Source organism: Oreochromis niloticus, linkage group LG6 (assembly GCF_001858045.2).
Source record: "Oreochromis niloticus isolate F11D_XX linkage group LG6, O_niloticus_UMD_NMBU, whole genome shotgun sequence".
Lineage (NCBI taxonomy): Eukaryota > Metazoa > Chordata > Actinopteri > Cichliformes > Cichlidae > Oreochromis > Oreochromis niloticus.
Genome location: NC_031971.2, coordinates 7,252,257 through 7,275,827, shown reverse-complemented (window position 1 = coordinate 7,275,827; position 23,571 = coordinate 7,252,257). Strand labels below are relative to the sequence as shown.

Sequence of the window (23,571 nt, the reverse complement as noted above, 5' to 3'; positions counted from 1 at the left end):
AACCGCCGAGTCCCCAGGATGCATCTGAAGTGGGAGGAGGCCTTTGTGTGCACAGGTAAGCAGTTGCACCCTCCCAAATACACAAACATGAGGGGCAATGCTTTTTATTACTCATGTCATGGAAATACAATGATAAAGAGCAAATGCTATTTATTGTATGTTTAATATTGCAGGCTGGTGGAAAAGCATCTGGAGATGCACTTCATACAGTGGAAAGAAAAGGCACAATTAATATTTTTCTCCCTAACATTGAAGTGTCCCATTTCCTGTATTTTTTTTTTTTTTTAATGTAAGCTCTCCCAATTGATAAATAACACCATCCTGAAAGGTGGCTTACCATTTGTCACAGGAAAATGTGCTCACAGTTTGAGCAGCTTCGGCTTGACTTTAATAAAACCCATCAGCTCCTCTCCCAGTTTCACAGGACGTCTGAAACACGCGCGAACCTGTCGGTCTCCAGACTGCCGTCTGGTTATTTTAAGAGATGTGTACAGTTCATAGAGCCTCCAGGGAGTAGCAGCGCGCTCCTCGCAGTTAAAGTAAATGTAATTTTACATAATGATGGCTGTGCGGCTCTCAGAATAACACGCAGGGATGTTTCCATTTTGCAGAGTGCTTCTCAATTAAAACTCAAACATCTGCAATCCGGTGAAAGCTTTTATCAGAGGAACAAATCACAAGAGGGAAGCCAGCGTCTCAAAGAAGATAAACACTCAGGATGTTATTCGGTCATTTCAAGTTTAATGAAACTTAAAACCACAATCAGCAATTTAAAAAAAATCTCTGGATGCCAGTAACAGAACAATTGTGTGATTCACTTTATGCAGTTTGTTTTTTCCCTTCACTTGTTCTTCTATATAGTGTATATGACAGGAAAGTTTACACTTTGTCACCAATGTTGTCCTTTTTTCTTTTTAGCACAGGCAGTAAAAACACAATGACATACTCAAACATCATGTGTGAAAAAGAGGACACGATGGCTACCAGTACTGTATTTTACACATTTACATCCAAAAACCCAAAACATACTTGTTGTAATAGCTGGTCATTCATACAGAATAAATACAAATGTGACCATTGGCACTTTGAATATTTACTTTCAATAGCAGTTTTGAACCAAAGGTTAGTAAAAACCACTCACGTAATCGTGTTTAAACCTTTAGCCACGCTGCTCGTGTGGCTGATATTTTAACTCGTGCCATCCACCTTTTGATACTCTGACGGCACAAAGGGTGACTTAGAGCCCAATCTCCCCAGATCCTGATCCCCCAGACTCCCAGTGTCCATGGCATGATGAGTCACAGCTGATTTGACAGCACAAGGGGGTCTATGTGATATTAGGGAGGGGGTCTTAATATTGTGGCTGATTAGTGTAAATGTGTGCTAGACGGAGTTCAGCACTGATGTTAACTGCAGTTATTATAATCTGAAATAATCTACTGCTAGTACCGTTAAAGCTGAATTGGGCAGCAGCCCCTCCCACCAGAGGCGCAGAGGTATGTGCGCTTCATTTGGGTTAAAAACAAGACAACATTGAGTTGTGGCTTCGCACAGGACTCACACCCTGTTCTTCTAGGTCAGTGTCCACTGCTTAAATCCAGTAATCTCACAGAAGTCCACCATGTTCCACTTCCAACACAGACTATTTCATTCCTCGTGTCCCTTTACTCACTTCTCTACCCCTGTGTGTCCCAATGGCACAAAATTCAACTACAGGATGTGCACGGGTCCAGTCTCTTCTCTGACTACCTGCAAGTTATAATACGCTGTATTTTGGAGTAATGAACCAAAACGATATCACCTAACCCAGCTTTAAAACCCAGGATCGGTGGGAGTGATCATGTAATACTTCAGTTTGCTCAGATCAGATTAGTTAACAATGACCAACACACTGAGTCCTGTAATTGCACAATCAGCTTTGCAATCAATTCAGCACCATCACTACATGAAACTTGTCAAGCACGTGTCTGATGTGCCGTTACATTATAATCATGTAAAAACAATTCCCAGGTTTAACTGAAACAGTAAAAGGAAGCTCTCTGTTCAAAGCCCTTCTTGTGCCTTTACATTCATTCGCCCCCGTGTTGTTTCAGACTGACACGTTTCCCGGTTTTTGAGCTACTTGCCCTTCTGAAGCTGGGACAAGAGCTCACATTAACTTACACAAAGCTCTGGCAGTAAAGGTACTTTCAGCCTTACCCACTCCTGCAACAGGCAAAGGCACCTGACCTCTAACCTACAAAACAAGGAGTTCATTTTCTCTGTAACTGGGTGATTAAAGCTTGAGTGAAGATATCTGGATCACCCATATCTGGATTAAAAATCAGAGGCTTTGTACAAGAATAATTTCCATTTACACACAAAAAGCAAGTCAAAGCATTTACACAGCGCTGCAACACACCTCAGTGTGGGGGTACTGCTGCCTGACGTGACACAAATGACTAAAAATGAGCCGCAGGCTCCAGCAGAGGGAGCTCTAAGCCTAAATCTAGGCTTTGTGTGGGGACATCCTGCCCAGCAACTATTCCTCTGCTCATTAGCTGAAGCTTTTCAATAAAAAAAAAAAGAGAGGCAGAGCCATTCGCTTGAAGCCAAGGTTGTCTCTCTTCACCCAGTGAGGGTAACAAAGCCTTAGCCAATCGTGTGCTCAAATGTCTGCGGGGGTGCGAAGGAAGGTGGCCTTTGCCTCTCTGAGGCAGATCACTATCAGAGCAGGAAATGAATCATTTATCTCTGCTGAGTAAAAGAGACTCGGAATGAATCTGACAGGCAAAACCAGGATCCATAAGATCCCCCCCCCCCCCCCCCCCCCCCCCCCACACACACACACAGCTCAGCAGCAGTTTTTACTAAACTCTTCATCAGTGGAGTGAGCTGCTGTTGTGTTGGAGTGGAGGGAAAACCTGCACACCTGCCCGATGCTGATTACTGCTAGTAAGGACTAAGTTCCCAGCATGATTTACATCTAGGCACACAAACAAACTGCACATTTCAACATGGTATAAAAATAGATTTAAGGCAACACTGAAAATCCTCCCCCATGCTACTGCTGTTGGCTTAAAATGAAGCTAACTTTTGCAGATTTGTGATTTTAACCCAACAGGAGCAGTCCTCCCCGAGTACCTTTAACTCCAATAATAACCAAAATGCATCAAAATAAAAGACATAATTCCACCAGGGTTCCCCCCCTCCCCCGTGCTAAACTGTGCTGCTGAGAGACCAGCAGCGCCCTCCCCACTAGAATGGCTGAAGTGGAGGATCCATCCTCGCTATAGCCTGCAGATCACCAGCTTCCCCTCAGCACGAAGAAAGGGAGTGATGGGAGGGGCTCTGTAACCATCCAGCCATCCAGACAGGGAGGAGTCTGTGAACGGGGTCGAGAGGTCATAGACTGTTTATGTCAGAGTGCGAAGAAGAGGATGAGGACCACGATCAGGATGGCGACCAGGACACCGATGGCACACCACTGTCTCCGACCTGACGGACACAGCACAGGACATCATTGCGCTACAGTGTCACAGAGCTTAAAATGATATTTAGGCAACATAAACTATTACAGTAAACGCACCGCTCTTTTTTGGAAGAAACTCAGTTTAGTGTTAGGCTTATTTTCTTTTTCCAACTAGCTCTGTGTCTGATTGGACTACGACTGATGATTGAGAGCCGATTCAAGTACCCAGCATATGACTGAGGGTCACACAGGAAATGTTTTGGCCTTTTAGTGTTTCCCCTTCCTGTTTCTTCATTTCATTTCTGTTTTTAAAAACACTGCTGTGGTTGCTGTCACTCTTTTTGACACAAGTTGTGTTCCTCACAGTTTAGTCTGCTACAACAGACAGAACAGGGGAGATGAAATGAATGAGAAACGCTCCTCTGGTCTTCATGTATGGCTAAATAAGCTAAACAGCAGTGCAGAAACTGGAACTGGCACACAGGCTAAACTTTGAGAGCAATGTTTCAGACTCACAGTCAAACTGCACTTCTCACAGCCCACACTGACTGATTTAATTCATAAATCAGGCAGTGTCACTTTAACTAAATTAATTGAAGGTAAATTTTCTGTGAATGTAGAAAATATAACTGCTTGTGTGTAAACTCACTGCTGGTCATGTGAGACACTTTCTCCAGCTTCTTCAGCACAGAGTCCATGCGGGACGATGTCTGGTCCATCTCGTCTCCAAAATCCCCCAACATCCTAAAAACAAAACGAGCGATACCGCGAGAACTTTAACATCAGCGTCTGCACATTGTGACCTCACAAAGGCCTGGCTGTTGCAGGGATGTGGAGCAGATTATAAGAGTGATTGAAAGTCATATAACCTTAATTTGAAGCAAAACAACAGGCTTTTGTGAAAGCTTAACGGTGGATGGACCAAAAGATTTGACCTTGGTCTTGATCAAACGGGACTGCGGCTTCAGTCATTTGTAGTTTCAACAAATTTTGGCGATTTGTTTTAAACATTTGGATTAATTACAGGAAGTTACAGCAGGCTTTTGATAGGACATCTGTGATAGGACATTATTATATAAACGGACAAAGCTGTAAAAGGTTTAGTGGAAGAGGTGCTTTTCGGTGATGTTGGACACACCCCAGCCTGTAATCCTGTCAGGATTTAGATCGAGTACATCAAACAAAAACCTGAACCTGGTTTAGACTGTCAGGTGTGGGGGGGAAAAGCCCTATGTGACTGCAAGCACCCATGAAGACCTTGTTTTTCAAAACCCACAATCCTGAAGTGCTGCTTAACATGGATGTAAATGCTGTGGGGCTACGAATGCGTTCAGCATTCAGTCCTAACTAAGTGGTCACACATGTGACATTTTTTTAAAGGCATCTTTACCAAACCCTAACAAGAAGAGAAAATGATGACTGGGACACACCTTTATGTGTTATTGTGTTTTTTCAGTCACCTGAGGAAAAGCTCTCAAAGGTGTGCATGTGTACTCACACGGCCTGCTCATCGAGCTCGTCTCCGATCCGTCCAGACATGTCTTTGAGGACTCTGATACTGCCCGACACCAACTCCAGCTGCTCATCCTGCTCCTGCATGATCAACTACACACACACACACACACACACACACACACACACACACACACACACATACACGCACCCATCACTTCAAAGGACAGCCTTACATCTCTTTACTGAAGATTTTCCATAATCCTTCACCTAACCCTAGCCTAATCCTAGCCTAAAAATCTTCACCCTTAGATGTAGATGCCCATACTTGTGGGGACACAGTGAGACACATACCCACATCATAAATATACTATAATATTATACACAAATACTACACAAACTTCTTCATCCCAAACACATGTAATGTCATAGGCAAAGTCTGAAATTCTTTCATGTCAAAAAACCCCCGTTTTAACTCACTTGCAGCTGATATGACTGTGGTAGTTGGTTTGAGTAGGAAGGGGAAGATCTTCTTTGAGTAACTGCACAATCATGACCAGCTCTGAGCACAAAACTAAAGCTTAGGCTCTGTCCTCTAGCTCACAGAGTCCTCACCCCAAACGTGTTTACAGCTTAGCTCTGAGAAGAGCTACGCAATAAAAGACATACAGGCCATGAATGTGTTCCCGGTAAAGTTTAGTTACTTTTTATAGTCAGCGAGCAGTTTGCTGTGTTTTAAATCACATTTCTGAGGAATGAAAATCGCAGAGAGAACCAAAGAACCTCCATTTGCACGTTTTCCACCCGCAGCGAGAACACAGAGCTCTGAAACATCAAAATCATCACTATTTTTTTCTTTCATGTATTGCATTTTCTGTTCTATATCACATTTAAATTAATTTAAATGTCTTTGGACATATGAGCTCTCAGGATTCATTGAGAGAACAACTGCCCCAACCTCCAAGACGCAGCGCCCCCGACAAGATTCACTCTTGTGTCAGAACTCACTGATTCTTTTCCGCTGCCTCTCTTAGGTCTGGATGTCATGCTGCTTCCAGACAGAAATACCAGCTTAAAACCGACACACACACACACACTGGTTCAGCCTCAGTCACTCATCACTTCAGACCGCCTCTTGGTACAGAATTACAGTACAGTATTGTGAATTATTGAAATTCTATTTCCCTGCTTAGTAAATCTGGCCTTTCACAAAAAAACACGTTTTTTGTGTCTCAGTGAACAGTTTTTATCGAGGGTACTTGTTTTCAGAATCTCTACACTAACAGTTTAAAGAAAAAAAACGTGCCACTAAACCATGTCATCATATCACTGAACCAAATCATACACTGCTACAAACCCCCCGCAGTTATGTCAACGCAGAGGAGACCACATCCTCGCTGAGGTAATGAAACACAAAGGTCAAACTTATCTTTAATTAAAAAAGACATGAACAAACACTATTTCTTACTGAATACCACAACTTGACACAGGATGTGTGATCACACACTTTCATCACCAATATCAGCGCACACCGCAGGAAGTGGAAACCCACAGCTCATACTCTCTTTCACTTCACTCACAGTGTGATACTTTGCAGTACGTCTCCTCTACCTCACTGCTACACTGCAGCAGCAATCCTTCACTGACGAGCTTATTTTTCACTCCTTCTATGTGATTGATTAAAGCTTTCCTGTCATCTATCACATGACAAACAAACAAAATATTCTGACGGGACTTTTTATGAATCCTTGTTTTACATGTAATCATTTGTCACACAACAATATCTCCTTTAGTCCCTTCCCCTTTTTATTCTCATGTTTCCCATTGCTGAGGCTTTTGCTTTCCTTTTTTTTGGCCCTACATCTGTTCAGTTTCAGCTGGTCTCTGACCTGCTGTTGCTCCTGCTGCTCCTGGATGTATCTGGAGTTTGCAGACACCAGATGAGCCTCCAGTCCTGTTGACCTGTCCTGGCCCGACGAAGTCAGCAAAGCCTGGACAAACACAGAAACGAGAAAATTGGGAGTGTACGTGTATGTTTGTGTGTCTGTGTGCTGTAGGAGTTTCCAGAGGAGAATTATTGTTGGAACAATAGGAGTTTGACAGTTTTTCAAAACATAAGATGGTGCAGTTATTTCTTTTCTGTGGCAGATGGAAACTGATCTGTCTGTCAGCGCTTTACGAAGCAAAGACCAAAAAAATCCTGAATAGGGACAACAACAAACGGCTCTTTGAAATGTGTTGTTTTAAAGTTGCAACAAAAGCAAGGATTTCTCGGCTAATGTAGAGCAACTTTTGCAGTAGCATTGTGCTCCATTAATAAAACTCGCGCCTTATCATCAAAAGAACAAAAACAAGAAATCCTCTATGATAACGGTGTCCATGTGAACTACAGCGAGGCTCGTTTGTGAATTATGTAAGGTGCGACTTGTGTTGAATGAATGAGCATAAAGAACATAATAAACTGAAGTGAAGGGTCAGGTCCTCTCTCTCATAAAACACATTCCAAGGTTACTGAAAGTAAATATGAAGCTCCAGCAGCCAAAGTTAGCAATGGACTTCATTTACTGCCAGGTTCATAGAAACATTCGTACTTTCTTCAAAGAATTAGCACACATGTAAAACCAGCACATTTGTGATATTTGGACACTGGCAAATTTTGTTTCCTGTGTGTGCCTGTTCACGAATCTAAAACATTTTTTTTCCCAAAGTTTAAGAAACTCATAGAGCAGAAAGAAAAACAGTAAGAAAAAAACAGCAGGACCAGAAGAAAGAAGCACAAAAATGGAATTTCATACTAAAAAACATTTTTACACACTGAGAGAGCAGACGCCTCACATCAGTGTAAGAAACTTCAGTCTTATATTACCAAAAAGACAAATCGTGGAAACCTTTGGTAAATGCACCTATGAAATCAATTTAAAAATCCTAGGTGACATTTTTCACGATTTATTTTGTGTGTTCGAAAGAGTTTTTGGAAAAGTTGACCTTTGACCTTGAGGTCCAGTTTCACTGAGATTTAAACTCATCTGAGATTTTTAGTAGCTGCACCTATGACATGAAGTTCAAAATCCTACGTCACCGCGTTCTCGAGTTATTGTATTCTCAAACTTGGGAGTTCGGGCCAAGCGCCTGCTCACCCAGCAGGGTGACAATACCCCATCAGCCTTTTACGGCTGAGGGGTAAAACGCTGATCTGAGAAAGTAAACAGAAATGCAATGTAGGATTCAGACAATCACAATAGCTTAGTCATATTTCTAGGGAAGTGTAGCTCAGATTACAAGACCAGATTTTTACCTGGTCCTGTTGCACGACAGGTGAAAACAGATGGTGTAGATGTAGAAGTACGCTAATTTGGAGTTCCACAATTCAGACCCTGTACCTCAAATTGCATTTTACCAAGTAGTGTAGATATATATATATATATATATATATATATGTTATGTGTACACAATATGTGTGTGTTTTGTTTTGTGTTTAAATCTCCACCAACCTGTCTGTTCTTCTTCTCTGCCTGAGCCACAGCAGAAGGGCTGGACAACTGATCCTTCATCTCCTACACACACACACACACACACACACACACACACAAAAAGCAAAACACAAATAATTTCACCTCTCATTTCACAATTTGTCCCAATAGCAGCAGAAAAATCCTTTTAAAGGCTGCCTCAGTGCAGACATGTTCATTAATGAGATTTTCTGTGCTGCGCCAGAATCGCTGTCAGGCAAATCGAAATGTCAGAAAGTCTTTTGTTCCTTCACAGCGGAGCTCTTCTGTTTGGCTCCGGTGACTCAGTTCTCCAGGCCTATTTTAAGAATGCCACCTTTGCCGTTAAGTCGTGTTAAAAACTGACTCATGTTTTCCATTGTGCCTACAGCTTGGACACCGATTTAAATTCATTAAAAGTCAGGAGCTCAACAGCTGCAGCGCGGTTAAATATGTCGACAGGTAGAAATAAACTGTATATGTGGTTACAACAGAAACAGGGAAAATGAATAAATAAGTGTGGCTCAGCTTTGGGAGCTGCTGCTTTGACTAATGTTTGACTTTGCCTCTACTTTATTGGTAACACTGGAGCTGCAAAGACACAGCGGAGGCCTTCCAGGGAAGCAGCTGTCTGTGCTCCATCAAGAACACTTGTAGCTACTGGAAACCGATTTCAAAATAAAACATTATACCCTCAGCGTAGTGCTAAAGCTTGTTAATTAAAATCAAATAAGAAGTTAATAGCTTGTTTTTTATTATTATTATAATACTAGATGAAACATATTCATTTGAAAAATGCTTCTGATGGATCTGGGAGTACTACGACTTTTGAACCATTTATGAGATAAGGTCTAGATCACCTGACGCCAAGCAGTTTTTGGAAAACCCCCACTGTGAATGATTACTCAGTGTGGTCAAAATAATAAGTGTTTGTTAGTCATACTGTGTTTGTGTGTAAATATGATGCAGAAGATTAGAGCACAACTTATGAGTCATCAAAGCAAAGAAAATACTGGTAAATCTAGCTTCTCATTTTCATTTAGATGAGGGCTTTATGTTTAGGCAAGAGTGAACAATACACTGAGATTACAAACATTTACTTATTTGTAATAATCAGAGACAGTTGACGTCCACCTTTTCTCACTATATACTCGAGAACTGTTTTTGTAAATTTGGACAGTAAAGTACATTGCTCAAAAAAATTAAAGGAACACTTAAAACACATCAGATCCCAACGAGAAAAAGAAAAATCTTGCTGGATGTGGGTTTATACTGATACTGGGTATCATGTTTGGAACGAAAGGACGCCCCATCGTTTGATGGAAATGAAAATGATCAACCTACAAAAGGCTGAATTCAAAGACGTTCTGACAAACCATCACTAACCCACCAGCAAACCGATCATGTGGAACGACGTTACAGGCAGTGTAACGTTCTCCTTGGCTTCTCCAGACTCTTTCACATGTACTCAGGGTGAAACGCACAGGGTGCCAGTGGTGGAGTTAACAGTTCTGGTCTTTTACGGCAAATGCCAATCAGTGAAACTGTGCTGGGAGACAGCAGAACGTCTGGCAATGGCTCATATTGATGTAGCTGGACTACCTGTGCAACCTCTGCAGTGTCCAGGCTCACCTCATACATAATGACACTGACTGTAGCCAAATGTAAAACTGCTTAAAAAAATCTCAGTGTCCTCCACCTGTGATACCATTCCTGTTTTGGGGGTTGTCTCATTGTTGCCCCTCTAATGCAACTGCTGTTTAACAATCCCCTCTGCTACTTAACTGACCAGATCAATACCCCACAAGTTTAACTGTCTTGATGCTGTACTCTGATTAAAGTGTTCCTTTCATTTTTATGAGCAGTGTAAAATGTTGGATACTAAGTGTTTTGTATTCAAGGGTAAATACAGAGTGATTTTTGACAAAACTCCAGATTATCATATTTAAGCAGATATCACTTTATCAGGTACACATTTGAGGCCTAAAGCAACCGTATCAAATAGCTCTGCTATAAATTAAGAAGACGACAACTATGTTGTTTCATCTACAATTTGTCATCTGCAATGTTTTATTCATGTCATTCACAAATGTTTATTGAGCACACAACAAAAAACAACAAACAAAGACCACAGGACTTGATGTCTGAATATATAAGAGTGTGGAAACAGGAAAAAAATGAATTCAGGTTGAAGTTACCTGGACAGACTTCCTGGTTCGTTCCACAAAATCTTTCCTCTCCTGAAGTTCATTATCACCCAGTCTGAACTTCCCTGGATTTGACTCCACGATGCCTGAACCAGTCAAGGACCCACCAACAAAATGGCTCAGTTAATGCTACACCTCTTACAAAAGTGATACATGGAACTTAACGGAAACCTTGTGGAGATTTTCACAAATGCAAAGATAGCACCAAAATCAGATGTGACGGCTGATTCATACATGCAGAACGTTCAGGTGACCACTATCTAGAGACAGTATTGGTATGACTGCTGTGCAATTACACCTGCTTCTAGAAGGACCTGTGTTATGGTGTTGACCAGGTATTGCATTAAATTTCAGGTATTCTGACAACCTCGACTCTCAGGATTCATACCACACTTATTAATCCGTCTCAAGCAGTGATGACAAAAAACCCCACAAGAAGTTCAGGCATTTAATAAAAGCTTGCCTTCTCTCCTTTTCTATCAGCAATGTTTTATGATATGTTCCTAAGTGCTGACAGGGACTTTTAAATACTTCTATGGTAAATTATGTAACTAAAATGGTTCCAGTTTAGGAGCTCAATCTGATTAAATAGGAAGAAAACAGGAAGACAGCGTGAGAGTGTGGCACAAAGAGTCTGTTTGTTTTAAAAATACTGCTCATCATGTGATGACAGTGGCATTGTGGGGCAAGGGGAAGTGATTTGTTCATGCTTCAAGGATACTGATGGTTTCACTGAGGTCCTCTAGGTCCCAGTCTATGGCCCTCAGACAGTTTCTCAGTTCGTTGGCACTCCAGTCTAGTTCATCTCGACTCACCTGAAACAAACAGATGGAAACTCAAAAACCAACTGCAAATACTTTTTAATTACATCCACTGCCTGAGGCAGTACATCAAAAAAAAAAAATGCATTGATTATAAATATTAGAGACATCCACAAAAAACATTTTATTTCAGATGTTTTGCAATTTGGATAATATCCAGTCTTCTTATAACTGTGGCTGGTGACTTCTTTTTTTTTAATCCCAGTGGTTCCCAAATGGTGTGCCCACTCCAGGTATAGCTTTATATTTATTGTCAACCAAACATTTTCACTATAATTGCATAAAAATTAATGAATAGCATTTATATTTACTATATTACTACAGTGTTTCATTTGCTGAGGCGACTTAACTAATGCTTACACAGTGTCAAACAAGCTAAACAGGAACTTGGAATATCCTCCAAAGAGATGCTTTGCCTACTTTTAAAGAGCACAGGATCTAACGCTTAGTCACCAGGTATATTTGTTTGATTGGGTTAAAGTGTCTTATATAACCGGGATGGATGTATAGTAATATAGTAGTGTAGCTTAAGGTAAAACAGAAATACTGTGGTTGAACTTTTGTCTTGTTGTTCAGTCTGCCTTGTGCACAAACAGTTTGAGGACGACTGTTGTAGTGTCTGCAGATTCTAGTTAAAATTACATTTGAAATGCTAAAAAACACAAAAAAATTCTACTTTGAGAGAACTTTAAAAAACAAAAAACAGAAGAAACATTTTTATAGTCAAATCAATAAGAATGAGTAATAATGAGGATGGTGAATTGCTTCAGATAAAACACAAAGCTGTTTGATTTTTAGGGGATACAGCTATAGCTATTCAAATGGCCCTTAAGGTCTACACTTCATAAAAACTGAATGCCTCCCTGCCTGCCCACCTATGGGTACTGGATGAGCATCAGGATCCCAATGAGACCAGAATTCTAGAAAAAAAAAACCCAAAAGGAAAAAAAAATGGACATGTGGATACCAGTTCCCCTTAATTCCTATGAAATAATTAGTGTTCAAGAGACCTTAAGGCCCTGCAAAACTTTGGACAATATACACATTCTATTAAAAACACTGCAAGCAAATAAACCACACACAAACGGCAGTGATGCAACGATAACTCCCAAATAGCGGGATTATTTCCAATTACAATATTTAAAACTATAATGAACACCTGATGACCCTGATAAGTTGTGTACCATCCTGGCAGCATGTTTGCACCACGTGAGTCAGCCCATGAGGCTCACCTGTGTCCCCTCCTGCAACAGCTCCTCCCATCTATCAAACAGGCCCCGAGCTCGAGACAGGGCCTTCTGCACCTCCCTGAACAAAAACACACAACAGGAACATTATCAGCGCGGAAAATCATAGCCAGTTGACTTCGCCCTTTAATCATTTAAAGTACAGGGGTGTTTTCCGAACTGAGCACTGCAGCTACGCCCCTCGGTTAACCAAAACAAACCCCAGTTCCCATGCTTCCTAACTTCGTAACGACTTTAAAGTGCCTGACCACAGTCTCACAGCTGGCCCGGTGTTTTCACTGGCAGCCAAGTGGGGTGTGGGTAGAAACGGATTTCAGTGAGTGCTGTGATTAAAAAAAACAAACTCACTGAGCCCCTCTGCGCAGCTGCTACAGTAGCAGTAATGCTAACTAGCTAGAGCTAGCCGCTGAGCTAACTTCTTTGATATAACTTTGCTTTGAGGGGAAAATAGCAACACCCCCGCGTAACTAACACTCAACGCGCTAAAAGCTGTAGTTAGTTTATAACAACGCGAGCTTTCACGTTTCATTTAGTTTTAATTTCTCACCCCTTCACAACGAAAAATGGATCTTCTATCGACATGTTGTTTCCTTCCTCTTCACACCTAGCGCATGCGCACGTCACTGGTAGCGCACAGACGTAAAAAAAAGAGAGGGAGGGGAGGTGGAGAGTTGGGGGTGGTATGGTAGTTATATAACTCAGCCCAGTAACAGCTATGCAGGCGCTGTCCGAGCCACTATTTGTTGGGACTTCGTCACAAGCATAAACACAAAGGACAAGAATAAAACAGTTATAAACAAAGAGGCAGATAAAACAGGTATGGGAGCTGGACATAGTATATATTATTTGATTGATTCAAGTTTAAAGTGCAGACCATGCGGACTGTACTGCAGATTTGGAAAAGGTAATGGAAAATTCTGTGAGCAACAGGGTCAAAGTCCATCTGATGATGACAACAGTTTCATGGAAAGTGCTTTCGCCAACCTCAGTGTGGAAATCTGACCTAGGCTGATGTGTCATTGGACACTATGGAGGTCCTATTAGAAATTAATTTGAGACGATCCATGAAAATGGTAAAAGAAAAAAAAGGATAATAGCAGGGTGTTGCTAGGGGAGAGAAAAAAAAGCATGCTCAGCAAATCCTCCACAGCCGTGTTTGCATGCCTCCGTCCTGTCCCACCCATTTGTCTTTTCTCAAGCCCACCCTGTCCTGCCCAGCTCCTTCCTTCCTTCCTGTCGTCATCCTGCCCCCCCCCCCAATTCCTCCCATCCTGTCCTGAGAAAATTCACAGCTATAGCTATAAATGTCCCGTCTTCTGTTCCAGGTTCTTTCAGTCCAATGGAGCATGTTTGGAATGTGGCGGAACGGCTGATTCCCATCATTGTCGGCTTGCCAATGACAAATCTGCAAATCTGACAAACTGTGTGATGCTATCGTGTTGATACGGACCGAAATCTGTGAGGAATGTTTGCAACACCTTGTTGAACTCATGGTGACTGTGACAGTGTATGTCACAGTCATCACGAGTTCTTATTTAAAAGACTAAAATCTTATTTTACTACAGCTGAAAACTGCCAAGCTGATCAAACGAGGAGTAAATTTGCCCAGTCAAGTGTCTGAAACATCATCAGTGGAGGGTGTGAGGAGCTTTCAAAACTCACCAGAGTATTTTTAATTTAAAAAGTGCGTTTTCTTTCTTCCTGTGTTTGGGAAACATGGTGTACTACTCCTTTTTAAAAAACACTGAACTCTGGCTCTTCTGGGTGTCATTTAATAAGGACCAGTGAGGCGTCCTGCTCTTGTCTAGATGAAACTGTAGTATGAAATCTTTCCCCCCTTGTGGAATAGACTTAATTACTTTGTTTTGAAGATTTGATTTGATTCTGAAAGGTCAGAAGAAAGGTCTCTTCTTATTGTCCATTTTGCGACTGCGATCAATTGCACAAACGTCGAAGCTTAAAGATACAAGTAATTGTATCTTTAATCAGCAACATTTTTTAGTCATGCTTACATAGTTGGAAAAGGGGGTTTTCTGATTATCAGTATGCCTTTTAACTTGATGACCTCCCACTAGCTAAAACAATGTGTCACTGGAACACAGGAGTGGTTGTAGACAGGGGGCCTATGTACACGCAGATATTCCACCGAGGATCATAAACACATTTTTCAACAGAATTTCAATGGAATATGATCACTGATTCTGATTCCAGTAATAACTACTCATCATCTACAATATTTCTGACCAGTTTCACATCATATTAGGGAAATATCTTCTCTTTTAATACCAGGGTTTTTTGTAAGTGACCCCAAGTTTTTGAGGGGTAATAGCACCGAGTCAACATTTACACACAAGTCACAAGATGATTTAAAGTGCCGCTGCTGTGTTCACATAGCCGGTACTATCCCAGGCTTTCAGTTAGCGTGTTATAAATGTGATGTCATAAAACCTTGCTTATCTAGATTTACAAATTCCACAAACAAATAGAGAGGGTAACCATTGCACATGTAAACACACGCACACAAGAAAGAAGAATCAAAGTTTGGGTTAGGGTTTGAATGTTGAAAGTTTGAATGCCTTTATTATCCAGAAAGCTTTCATTTTCATCGTTTGGGAAACTGTCTCCCTCTGTTGCTTTGCATTTAGAAGCCCTGCTCTTTGTTTATGTGTGCGTCATATGTAAACACATTTCTGGACCATCATTAGGCAGACAAATGTTTGAGCCCGTGCTATACAGTTAGTGATTATACAATACAACACAGTCACAAACGTTTCACAAATATGCTTTAAAACTAGTTGTAGTCTGTACAGTTTCATGTCCACCATCCTTCGACGTTCTGTTTGAATAAGAGGAAAATACCTTCAAAAACCCCTTTGATAAAAAACTGATACGAGGACATGTTTCTGATTCTTACAAATTCCACTCGTTCTGTCACTTGATCTGTTGCCGTTGCTTCAGTACTGTCCAGCTCAGCTGAAGGCAGATCTGCCTTTGACGGAAACCTTGACTCATTTTACCCTAACACCGTGATGTAGCAGGAAAATTTTCTTTGCCGGAACAAAACAAGATCTGAACTGAACCAAATCGTGCCAGTATAAAAAAGGAAACTGGCTGAGAGTCAACAAGCAGGAGAAAACAGGCAGAGAAGCGTGAGTCTAAATATAGAAGTCTGACCCATTCCTTTGTGGTGCCTTTAAGTGCTCCCAGTAAGAATGACCTAATGGAGCTTCCTGCAGCTGATAAGCGCGTTCGCCCTTCCTCGCAGACCGAGGTGATTCATTTAAACCACTTGTTTTTGTCGAGGCACTGATTTAAAGTCAAGGATGCTGGAACCACAGGGTGTTTGCAGCTTTTGGTTATAAAATTAACAAAAATAAAAAATAAAAAATGATTGCTTGGTTATCACACAGTTAATCCTTTGTCAAGAATTAGAGCCAAGTGTAAATCAGCTCTATTGAGAAACTGCATCTGCTTTTAAAAGCTAATACTGCAGGACTGACAGCTGTCTAAACGTCTGCCATTTATCCGCTGGCTCTTGAGAAAGCAGGTATTATTGCAGATTTTGTTGCATTGTTAGGAACACAAGCACAAAGAAAAGGAAATGCAGTTACACAGAAGACTGAAAGAGTAGTTATAACTATGTGTTTTGCTTTATATTTTTATTTTTTGTGTGTGCTGTTTTCAGTGTCTCATGGGAAGCGCATGATGGGAAGTGACAGTACATGTGAGTCTCACAAGAAATGTGTAGCTCAGAAGGAGATGTGCTAATCTATAGAAGCTTCCCTACTGAAACAGCCAAAAGCAGTTCACAACAGAGATGCTGGGACTGGAAAAGGAAACACCTTAGTGTACGACTGTTGCATGTGACTATAAGAATCAACTCAGATTTATTTTCTGCTTACTTTGTTTACCCGGAGGAAATGTTCAATCAAAGTTGCACTCAAATAAAAATAGAGTTTGTAAAGCTGCAACCTAATAAGTAGAGAGTGTGTGTCTGCTTTTGGATTTGCAGCAGGTACAGCAGGTTTCTCAGCAGGTCTTAAAATCAGGTAAGGACAGACAGACAAACAAACTGATCATCACCACGTGTGAGCAACTACGAAAAAGCAGAGGTTTTGAAAGTTTGCTGATCTGGAGCATTTGGGTGTGTGATAACACAACACCGAGGAGGAAAAACCTCTACGATGGACTTAAAGAAGCAATTGTTGCTGCCCATCAGCTTGGGATGGGTTATGGGGCATTTTCAGACAAAATGAAGTCTGTCATTCTGCAGTGAGAAAGATTATTCAAAGCTTGAAGACAGCTGTCAAACTGCAAAAATCCCAAGAGCTACATCTCAGACTCTACAGGGCTCAGCCGGTATGCGAAACATTAAAGTTCACGACAGCACATTTAGACAAAGACTGAACCAGTATGGCTTGTTTGGAAGGGTTGCCAGGAGAAAGACTCTTCTCTCTAAGAAAAAACAAAACAAAACATGGCAGCTTGGTTTGCAAAGCTGAACAAATCACAAGACTTCTGGACCAATGTCCTGTGGACAGACAAGACCAAAGTGGAGATGTTTAGCCATAATACACAGGGCAATGTTTGCTGGAAACTAAACACAGCAGATCAGTATAAACACCTCCACTGTCAAGCACAGTGGAGGAGGGGTGATTTAGACCTATTCTGCAACCACAGGACTTGCAGTCACTGAGTCAACGGCGAACTCCTCTGTTTACCAAAGTATTGTAGAGTCACATCTGTCTGACAGCAAATGTTGGAAAAAACTGGGTCATGCAACATGGCAATGATCTCGAGAACACCAGCAAATCTACAACAGAAAGCAGCCTGACTGAAATGCTACAGTGGGACCTTAAAAGAGTAGTGCATTAATGAATGCCTGCAACCCTCAATGAACTGAAGCTACACTGTCAAAGAGCGGGCCAAAATCCCTGCATAACAATGTGTGAGACTGATAAAGTCATGCAGAAAACAAATGCTTCAAATTATTGCTGCTAAAAATGCTTCTAACAGCTAATGAGTCATGGGGTGTACTTGTATTTTTCTTAGATTTTCACACACTGCTTCCACATTTTGGTTCAGCTTTTGTCAGATGACGATGTGGTGTAATATGTGTCATGCACTGTTGTTTATCTAAGGTTGTATTTATCTATTTTTTTTTTTAAATTTGGGAAGGACTAAGTTATTTTTTATTGTCCTGATAGGTAAAACTTTGGAATTAAAATAGGGTGTACTTTCTCTTTCCCCTGACTGTGGATATCCTACTGAACAGCATTAGCAACCGTCCTTAAAAAATAGACGATAGCAGCTATGGCGCTTTAAAATGTAGGCATATGTTAATAAAATCTCAGCCATTATATAATGTTCATTGTAGCAACTGTTTCTATGCTTTCCACCTGTAGTCTACTTTGCCAACTAGGTCATCTCCCAGTACTACCAACCACTGTTTACTGTATCCTATACAAAGAATTACTGCACAGTGAAAAAGCGGGCCCCGCCCTCTAGTCTGCTGCGCACACACACACACCAACTCACACTCCCCGCTTCACATTTGGCCTTAGGCAGAGGCAGCGTAAGTATAATCTCACATAACATTGTCACCATAGCGACGGATCCACAGACCTCAAGTGAAGTCATGTTTGGTTGTTTTCTTTGCTTAAGATCTGCTCAGCTTATAGACCGGCTCATTAAACGTGCATACTAGGAGTCAAATGTGATTAAAAAACAAAACCCCCCCCCAAAACTGCTAACAACAAATCAGTTTATTTTTTTTACAATTTTTACAGATTCAGACCAAAAACTTATGTGATTGTTGAAAGAAAGAAAAAAAGGAGGCATTCTTGCAAGTAGCAATAAACATCTTTTTGATCTTCTAATTCTTTTCTTTAACCCAAGTGTAAAGTAAAATCTGTCAAAGGTAAAGCAACCAGCTAAAACAACAATGTTTTGTTGGCAAAGTCATAAAAATATATTGTAGCTATTGCAGCCCACTTTATTGCCCCTATTCTTTTACACGTCCAACAAATTTTATAGTTGGAATAACAAAGAAGACAGTGCATGCAGTGCAAGCTGTATCCAATATATTGTTTGTGTTTCTGGTGCCATGTCCACGTCATCAGGGAAGGAAAAGCAGTGATGGGAAAGGTTTCCATGGTTACGGCTTGCATGTTTTACAGCACTTGAGGGCGGTGATTACCAGTGTTAGTGATAACGAGTGTAATTGGCACGCTGCGCCAATGATTATACTGCACTGACTTGCAGTTGTGTGACAGGCAGAGTTACGTGTGGGCGTAAAAAAAAAGAATTAAAATGAGTGCCTGATGAGAGGGCATAACTGTAGTTGCACTAAGTTATGGAATTTGCCTGATTTCAGGTCTATGAGTTCATTTTGTTTGATTGCTTTACTGTTTTTGTCCTCCCCCACCCCCACCTCCACACACACACACAATATTTTCAAATTACAGTGAGATGTTTCGAAGTATAAGAAATTCATTTTTCTGCTTTTTAGTTAAAGTTTAGTTTAAAACACAAATTTACAAATAATTTAATGTCACAAGGCTGTGTCCATCTTTTATATACAGTGCATCATTCCGACGTATTAACCTTAAACTGACCTTTACTAAATACCCAAAATTTGCATTTAAGCGTTTCTGTAGAAAAAAACAAACAAACTCAGACAGGTTTATGACACAAGTTGGCTAAGTGAAAATATTTACTTTTGTCATGCTGACTTATCTGATGCTGCAATCTGAATGGAAGAACTATCTCGTTGTAGCTTTTATGCCTTTTTCCTTCACCTTTTGATCAGAGGTCGTTGTCCCTACCAATTAAAGGGAGAGATAAATAACAAACTGACTCATAAAAGTGCATGCACATCCGTTTGCTCTCTGGAAAGACTTCTATTACGCATTGCTCCCTGCAGAATCGGAGGTTTTTCTGCGCTGTTAGGCTAAGATAACATATTTCCAATGGGACTTGAAAGCAGCACGGACAGAAAGGCTCCTGCCGTTTGACTTCGGTCGTACAGCTGCTTAGTAACCTTATTTACACCGGTGATAACTCCATATATGGAGTACAGATGACGCCACCACCGCTGTGCCCGGGCACACAGAGAGAGAGAGGACCGTGGGGAGGAAGGGCTGCGGTTGCGCGTTCGCGTCACGGCTTTTCCACTGTGCGCGTTCCCAGGCTACCGGATGAGCCATATATGGAGGCAGAACGTGTGAGTGAATGACGCGGTAAGCGCTTGAGTGTGTAGTCCAGGCGTTACTCCTGTTGTGGGGACCTAAAGCTAGTTATAGAGCGTCTTTATGCTAGAGTGACAAACACACAACAAGTTAGTCAGATCTGAAGGTTTAAGTTTGGGACTGAGGCTAAGTTTAGACAACAAGCACTCTGGGCCAGTTATGGTTACAGTACAGCTAGTCATATAAGTCAACGGAATGTCCTCTGAAGTCATGAGTACGCTGCTCTGTGTGTTTGTGTGTGATATGGAGGAGGAGCCAAAACTCACGAGAAACTGAACACACTTCCTTTTCCCACGTCAGTTCTTCGAATTGCTGTCTGGGTTTTTACCCGAATGTAAACAGCGGTTAATCTCACGCTGCTCAATTACCATTCTTTATTTAGTTTTTTTTAAAGGTACTTTACATTCAAAAACTTCCTTAAACACCGGGCAGCACACCTGACATCTGATGTGCTCAATAGCCTCTCATGTTTCAAACCTCTGCTCGTAAAATTGCAATGAGCAAGTTTTTTTTAGATAGATAGATAGTAAAGGGTGATTTAAGCCTACAGTGATTTAGAATTTGTAGTATTTTAAAATAAAATGTCTAAGAAATATTTTGAATAAAATATGGATCAAACATTGAGACCTTGTTTGACATATTTTAAATGTTTTATGGAAAAGTTTGAAAACGAGAAAGAGAAAATATGTTACTAGAAACCAAAGCATCTTTCAAATTTATTACAGCAAAGGGAAAGATATCCAAGTAATACAAAAAAAAACTGTGAGGAAGGAATGGTAGACGGAACAGATGGTGTGTGTGTGTGTGTGTGTATGTGTGGGTGTGTGTGTGCTGCTGCTACAGCTACATCAGGTGTGGGCGGCGCCTGTTTGTCACTTACAGAGGAATGAAGTCCACATTACGTCAGAGAGGAAATAAAACACCACCCTGCTACTCACACGCTCTCATTTCTCAGATGACAACAAACGGAGAAGAGCCGAAGTCTGAGCTAAAATAGATTACAAGCTAGAAACTAAAGTTAAACTCAGCCTTTCGCCTTTGGTTAAAGTGCCAAAACAACGGTGCGCAATTACGCACAGAAAAACAATGAGTGCCACAACAGCAATGGAAGTGAACATCGAAGCCAGGCGGATCCTGGCCGTGTCTATAAGCAAGCTGTACGCCTCCAGGACCCAGAGAGGAGGACTGAGACTTCACCGGAGCCTCCTACTCTCCCTGGTCATGAGGTCTGCCCGGGACATCTATCACTCTTCGCGGGAGAGCGAGGGCCCGAACGGGGCGCAGTCAGCTCCGGAGGAGCCGATGGACACCAGCTCCAGCCCAGGGGAACAAACCCGGCTACCAGAGCCTCAGCCAGAACCCCAGCCGGTTCTTAACTCAACCGAAACGGCCCCAGAGGAGCCGGACAATACGGAGGACGGGTGTGATAGCGAAATCATAGAGGACAAAGAAAACTTAAGCCCTGCCAAGCAGTCCAGGAAACGCCGAGGGAAGGCGTCGGCGGCGCCTGACTTCCTCCCAAGTAAGAGGGCGAGGCTGGAGCCCGGGGAAGAGAGGTATGAGGTCCCACTCTGCAGCTGTCGCGCCGGGGAGTCCCTGACCACTTTGTCTCTAAATCGGGTTATACCTGCCTTCTGAACAGATGGAGGGAGAAAATAGCCTCCTATGGGGACTTTAGAGCGGAGTGATTCTCTACTCCTCGTTAACCTATAAGGGCGCTGTGATCCCTTTGCGCACCGCGGAGCTGACCTACATCAGCAGTCCCGGGACAGTGGGATTACCGGGGCACTGGTCCGAGCTCTCCGGTCAATCACAGTGTGCCTGCCGGGCTTGTAAAGCCCCCACAGAGAACAACAAAGCACACAAGGAGAAGAAGCGGGCCGGCAAGAGAGACGGCGGAAAGTTTGAGGAAGAACCCGAAGGGGAACTGGTTGTGTTGCTTTTTGTTTCCTGGTGATTCACCTTCAGTTTAATGAGTCCAAACAAGTGACTGCTGCTGACTCAAAGTGTGTGTATGTGTGAATCAGCAGAAAGAGACTTGAGTCAGACAGAGAAGAAGTGAAGTGGTTAACAGTTGACCATAAACCAGCACACACACACATACACACAAAACCGGGACTTCAGGGAATTTCCGGCCTTTACACCCGGATATCACACTGAAACACTGTTAAGAGGAAGGACAGTTGAGGCAGACACACTGCTGCGCACACATTTACATGCACGTTCAGCTGCTGCTGCTGTGGACTTTGATAGATCGATACTACTGCTTGGGGGACTGTCCTACATACTGTGTTCACATGGCTGTTCACGCGGGGTTGGAAGCCCATTAATTTAAACTGTGTGTGTTTTAATGTCATTGAAACCACCTTGTTCACGTCTTGTCTGTGAAATGATGTTACCTCACATTCAAAGCTGCTCTTTAATTCATGTGAGTGAATTAATGTTGTAAATATTTGTAATAAACATGTAGAAAGGTTAATGAGTTGTCCTGAAATCTTTGTTCTAATAGACTGACGTTTAAAGTTTCAAACACATACACACACACATACAAAACTCCTTTTCAGATCAAAAGGTCTGCTAGTCAACACAGTTTAGAGGGTCAATCCTTTAAAACAGGAGGAGGATGGTACAGCCCAGCGCCAGTCTGGCTTGCTGTCACTAATCTCGTGCTTACACTAAGACACATACAAACACACGCACACACACAAATGAACAGCTTCGCTGGTTGTACCACTTCCTGTGGATTATGACAGAATTCTGAATCACATCCTTCCAACATGACCTGACACCGATTCGGTGAGGGGGTATTAGAAGAGTTACGCAACATTGCAGCTGGGGCCAAACGCCGCTGCTGAATAATGCACACAGCAGCAGGTGGTGTTTAGAACCTGAGGGTTTCTTCATCATCAACTTCCTGCCAGCTGCCTCGAGTGTAACTACACCCCGAAACTCAACGACGGCGGCGACTCTGATCAGGTTGTTCCGGTTGCGCAGTCATCATCCTCATGTTCGATTAAGATCCTTGTCACCTTTAACATCACCCTTCACCCACATCTACTTCCCCCTCATTTACCGCATATTGAAGCAGAACCTGAGATGAAGAGGAATTAAAAATGAAAGAAGAACTTACACATCTCACACAATTACAACTCCCCCTGAACCCAAATACTGAAAAATTATAATTTTTAATCCTCAGCTTGGCTCTTATTTAGTAGTTCTGGCAAATCATTACCTTTATTTTTGTCACTTATGGCTCACACGCTGTTCTAATTTAGGAGAGGATGGCAACACTGCTGCAACAAGGTGTGAGAGGCAGAGCTATAAATAAGCCAGGCAGTTTGTAAAAGACTGGAGTAACTCTTCACTGTGACAAATTTCCTGTTGACAAGACTCGGACACAGTATGTGGAATGTTTGCTGAAAAACCAATTGCGATGAGTTCACGGGTTTGATTATAGTTGCAGCCACATTTAGTACACAGTGAAGTCAGCAGTGAAGAAAAACAAGGTTCCTGGAAGTCTGATCATAGCATTCCTTTATTACACATGAGCTACAGTGCAGAACAATGGAGACCACTAACATGACTGTGAGCGCTATAAAAATCCACTTGAGTATGAACATTTATTATAAGGTGTTGAGGAAAAGGTGAAGTAGAA

The 23,571-nt window shown here is 41.8% G+C and overlaps 2 protein-coding genes across 2 annotated transcripts; one reads left to right on the top strand and one right to left on the bottom strand.

Moving 5' to 3' along the window:
- Window positions 1-724: 724 nt before the first annotated feature.
- On the bottom strand, window positions 725-13,354 carry stx10 (syntaxin 10). Its single transcript, XM_013276846.3, has 9 exons — window positions 13,214-13,354; window positions 12,652-12,727; window positions 11,320-11,413; window positions 10,590-10,684; window positions 8,395-8,457; window positions 6,793-6,894; window positions 4,950-5,056; window positions 4,101-4,195; window positions 725-3,477 (listed from the first exon to the last, which is right to left on the bottom strand). The coding sequence occupies exons 1-9, from the start codon at window positions 13,246-13,248 to the stop codon at window positions 3,401-3,403; spliced, it is 744 nt and encodes a 247-aa protein (XP_013132300.1). The 5' UTR covers window positions 13,249-13,354; the 3' UTR covers window positions 725-3,400.
- Window positions 13,355-20,841: 7,487 nt separating this feature from the next.
- Window positions 20,842-22,395, top strand: ier2b (immediate early response 2b). The gene has a single exon (XM_003454081.5). The coding sequence runs from the start codon at window positions 21,003-21,005 to the stop codon at window positions 21,552-21,554; it is 552 nt and encodes a 183-aa protein (XP_003454129.2). The 5' UTR covers window positions 20,842-21,002; the 3' UTR covers window positions 21,555-22,395.
- The last annotated feature ends 1,176 nt before the right edge of the window (window positions 22,396-23,571 follow it).